The sequence below is a fragment of the Cotesia typhae genome, unplaced genomic scaffold (assembly GCF_013202065.1).
Source record: "Cotesia typhae breed Kobodo isofemale line unplaced genomic scaffold, CoteBio_Ctyphae scaffold_45, whole genome shotgun sequence".
Classification (NCBI taxonomy): domain Eukaryota; kingdom Metazoa; phylum Arthropoda; class Insecta; order Hymenoptera; family Braconidae; genus Cotesia; species Cotesia typhae.
Genome location: NW_027423777.1, coordinates 167,507 through 172,273, shown reverse-complemented (window position 1 = coordinate 172,273; position 4,767 = coordinate 167,507). Strand labels below are relative to the sequence as shown.

The window sequence follows — 4,767 nt, the reverse complement described above, 5'->3', positions numbered from 1 at the left end:
AAGGAACACAACGTATAATTTTTCTTAAAAAAATGATTATTATTATTATAATTAGATTTATGATGAATAATTTTTAAAATTAATTTTATATCTTTATTTATTGATTTTGAAACTCAATATTTATAAAGAAATATACATTATCTTAATTAATTAAGGAACATAAAACATAAAAATTATTTAATCATCATCTTGATCATTCTCGAAAAATCCTTCATCTTCTAATACATTGTTGGTATTAACCTGCTGAATCGCTACAACAATTGCTTGTCTTTGTCGGTAGAAATTTATCATTCTTCTAAATAAACCACTTATCCAATCGCCAATTGTCACATAATCATAATTGTTTATCTGGATATCTGCTTGCTTCATAAAAGTCCATGTCAAGCATTGATTGCTAATAATAATGTTTGTTGTTACTTCATCGATTATAATTTCTGAACCATCAATCTCGTAATCATCATCATGCAACAATTTTTGAGATATGTCTCGGAAAATTAAATTAATTATTTGGCTAGATGTTCTTACTCTGACCCATTCACTTGGAATAAGGATGCTGTAACAAAGCTCAGGACCCATCGAAGGATACACTGTAATAAATCAAGATGAATTTTAATGAATAGATAAAAAGTGTATAATTGTAACATATAAAAACTCACCTGGTAGATGCAGCCCATTTTGCACCACATACTTATCATAAATTTCAGGGTACATTTCAATCAATAGATCACCTGAAAATATGTACCGATTTGGTGATGGTTCAAGATCTCCAGGTACCTTAAACCACCAGGATAACTCTTTATGACTTATATCTAGAACTGTTGCAAGGTTGTTGATAGTTATGATGGAATCATGAAATTTTTCACCTCCCAGAATTAACGCACCAAGTTCTACCACTATTAAGTCCCATAAGGTATTCGGATCAATTGTATACCATTCTACAGGGAATATAATTTCATATGATAAGATATTACCCATCTACAAAAAACTATTACTCTATTAAATAATTTTCCAGATTTTTATACAATATTTCTTAGATTAAATAAACTCTATTATATGTTAAATTACCTTTTTACTGTTGTTATTGTTGCTGTTGTTGGTTTCAAGTTTTGAAATATTTCTAAAAATGATAGATTAATTAACTTATTCATGAATATTATCATAGTTATTAGTATTATTATTATTATTATAACCGTTATTATTAATAAATATATCTAATAATCATAGGAATTATATTTAAAACTAGCACTTATACATTGAAATTATTTTTTTATTTTTATTAAAAAATAAATATTATTATTATTATTATTAATTTGATGATTAATTTTCGTATAATTTTCAAATATTCTACATGTGAAAATTTTTGTAATAATTTATCCAATAAAAAAATTCTAAAAATTTCCAGATGTCGGCTAACTTAATTATTAATTATTGATGATTATATTATGAATGAAATAATCAAACATATGGAATAAATTTTAAACAATAATGATGTTAAATAATTGTTATTTTAATTGAACACAAGCATTGATATTTTTTTATTGAAAATTAAATTATTGTTATTAATTTGATAATTATTAGTGATTAACTTTATGACATGATTAAATAATAATGAATATAAAATATTGATAACATATAGATTGCAATTATTAATTGACGAAATTATACAATAAATAGTAAAAAAATAACTTACGTTATGAATGTTGTTAACGTTTTTACAAAACTGACGCTTTACAAGTTTTAGCTTGTCTATCTTCACATAATTTTCATCTACGCATTATTTTCTTTCTTCCTATTATAAAAAAGTTCCATAACATCGACCAATAGAAACTCTTAGGCCCAAAACGTATCATGCTGATTGGTTCTTTTATTAAACATACACTATACACAACCGGCAAGTTGGTATTTTGATGTATATGAACAATTGACAATAAACATTGTCATGTAGAAATTATTGGATATATATGATAATCATTTTTCAGTATACCTAAATGCAAAATTTGTTCAAAATTGATTTATTTTTTCAATAACATATCAACCTATCAAAATTCTGCTACCGGTTAACGTTTGGCGCGCAGAAGTAGCCAGTTTGAATAATAAATCAATGTTTTATGTTCCTTAATTAATTAAGATAGTGTATATTTCTTTATAAATATTGAGTTTCAAAATCAATAAATAAAGATATACAATTAATTTTAAAAATTATTCATCATAAATCTAATTATAATAATAATAATCATTTTTTTAAAGAAAAATTATACGTTGTGTTCCTTTATCAATTAATTGAGATAATAATATATATTTCTTTATAAATATTTGAAAAATATTGACTTTCAAAATTAACAAAGATATAAAATCGAATAATTAAAATTTTTATCATAAATCAGATTATTATAATTCTAACAATATTATGGCTTAGGTATAAGAAATAATAATAAATTCCTGAATAATAAGAGGTAACTTAAATATTAAGACGCGCCGGGCATAGGTAAATGGTTGAGGGTGGGGATATAGTCCAACAGCGGTAGCATACTATTACTATTGGAAAACACCTTTCAATACTCTCCTAAAGGTGGCATGGTAAAAGATCGTGGTGGAGAAGGTTGTTTGAGCCACTCACATTCCCCGCGATAAATAAACATAGTATATGTGACTGTTGTAAGATGTGTAGAATTTAAACTAATAGTAGATGTCACTACTGTAAGAGGCGCGGGAATTTAAATTAAAAATATAATCCCTGATATATCTACATTAACATTTGAATTATAAATATTGATCTTACATTTAAAACGAGGGATTATAAATAAAAACAATGAATTATTTATATTGATATCCAATATTTTATTGATTAAATAATTCCACTGGTCATTTTTACATCAAGACTAGAATTAATAAATTCAAATTTATTATATTTTCCACCATGATAACGCAGAAACAGATAGTTTGAATCTATTAATTCATTCAAACTCTTCATGAAGTTATCATCTTTTAGATGTTGAATAGTTCTTGATGGTAGATAAATGTTAAATTCGTCGTTTATATTAGCAACAATCCTAGTTCCATACTGAGTTGTAATAGCTTTGATACCGTTAATCTTATATTCTCGATTAAACTCCAACTCGATCATTTTTTAACAGGAAGAACCCCAGTAAGACAATTAACCTCATTTATCTTGGTAAGATCCATGATTGATTGCTGTAAAAATTTTTTTAATTAATTGTAATGGTTGATTAAATGATTCTTCATTTAATTCATATTTTGATTAGACAGTAAATGAATACTTACAATTAGTAATACTGATAGGTAGAAGATGTATATCACCAAGAACTAGTACTTCAACTTGTAGTCACCACCAGCTCGTACTTTACTGGAGACATGTACTTCGTTTTTGTGAAGTACGGTTATAGCGCGCTGCTTTTATAGCTAGAGGATACTGCGCAGTTACCCCCACTCTTCTACCTCAAAAACGGTTTGATGACGTCATCTACTACGCAGTTAGAAATAGAACAAAGAAAACTGTGCAGTTACGCAACCTTGAACAGGCTCAGACTTGTATGATGACGTCATCTACTACGCAGTTAGGAATAAAGCAAAGAGAACTACGCAGTTACCGTGACCTTGAACAGGTTCAGACCTGTTTAGAAGTAGACAGAAATCTCGACAGATGGCGTATCTGCTCGCATGTACTCCTCATACGTACAGTTTGAATATATTAATCTTTTCGGAATATAAACAATGAAATGCACCTGTGATCTAAGTAACTATTATTGATGCTGAGATCACAGGTGCATTTTTTAACAAAATGGTGAATTCACAATTCAAAATGGCGGATAGCGGTCACCAGATGGCGGATTTCAGATAGCAAATTCAAAATGGCGGATTCAGAATGGCGGATTTCAGATAGCAGCCACCAGATGGCGGATTCAAATGGCTGATAGCAGCCACCAGATGACGGATTCAAAATGTCGGATTCAAATGACGGATTCACAATTCAAAATGGCGGATAAATTTTAAAAATGGCGGACAGTAAGATGGCGGCGGAATTCACCACCAGCGCCACCTGCAAAACCTCGACCATATCCTCAAACTGTCGGTAAAACAGGTTGTCCACATCTACAGATGATACTTATCACGAACCTACAGCCGGTAAGGTAGATCCCTTAGTGTGGACACGAACCCACAAATCTGTTTTACCGACTGAATAGCACCCCTCTGTTTAACTACTTAAATTTAAATTTACAATTATCTTAATTACTAAAAATGTTAAAAATTTTTTAAAAATGTATCTGAATTTAACAGCTTTCAATTGATAATTAAGTTTATTAATATTCCAAAGAGTATACGCGGCTTTTTTATATAAAATTTCATTAATTCTACTTGATACTGTACGAAAAATAAAACTGTAATTTATCTATATCTATATAATTTTATTGTTATTTAATTTCTGCGGAAAAAGGCCATGTTTAGAATTAGAAATTTTTTTCATTACAAAAAATGTTAAAATTTCTTTTTTAATATAAAATCTCTAAAATCAACTACCAAACAACTTTTCATATGTATTTTTTCTTCTAATTACGTTTTATATATTAATTAGTATCAATACCTAAAAGAGCTAAAATTGTTTGTGTTTGCATTCTTCGTGAAAGTAAGTCAGCTGATTAAGGTCGAAGTAATTCTGTTCGAGCGATGTACAGATGTTACGATCTCTTAATGATCGTTTCCGATAGGTAGCACTTCAACCGAATTGAGCGGAAATTTTAAACGACGACA

General features: G+C 28.3%; 1 protein-coding gene across 1 annotated transcript; it reads right to left on the bottom strand.

The window, feature by feature from the left end:
- Nucleotides 1–177: 177 nt before the first annotated feature.
- On the bottom strand, nucleotides 178–975 carry LOC141536997 (uncharacterized). The gene is made up of 2 exons (XM_074257834.1): nucleotides 657–975; nucleotides 178–587 (listed from the first exon to the last, which is right to left on the bottom strand). The coding sequence occupies exons 1-2, from the start codon at nucleotides 973–975 to the stop codon at nucleotides 178–180; spliced, it is 729 nt and encodes a 242-aa protein (XP_074113935.1).
- Nucleotides 976–4,767: the final 3,792 nt, after the last annotated feature.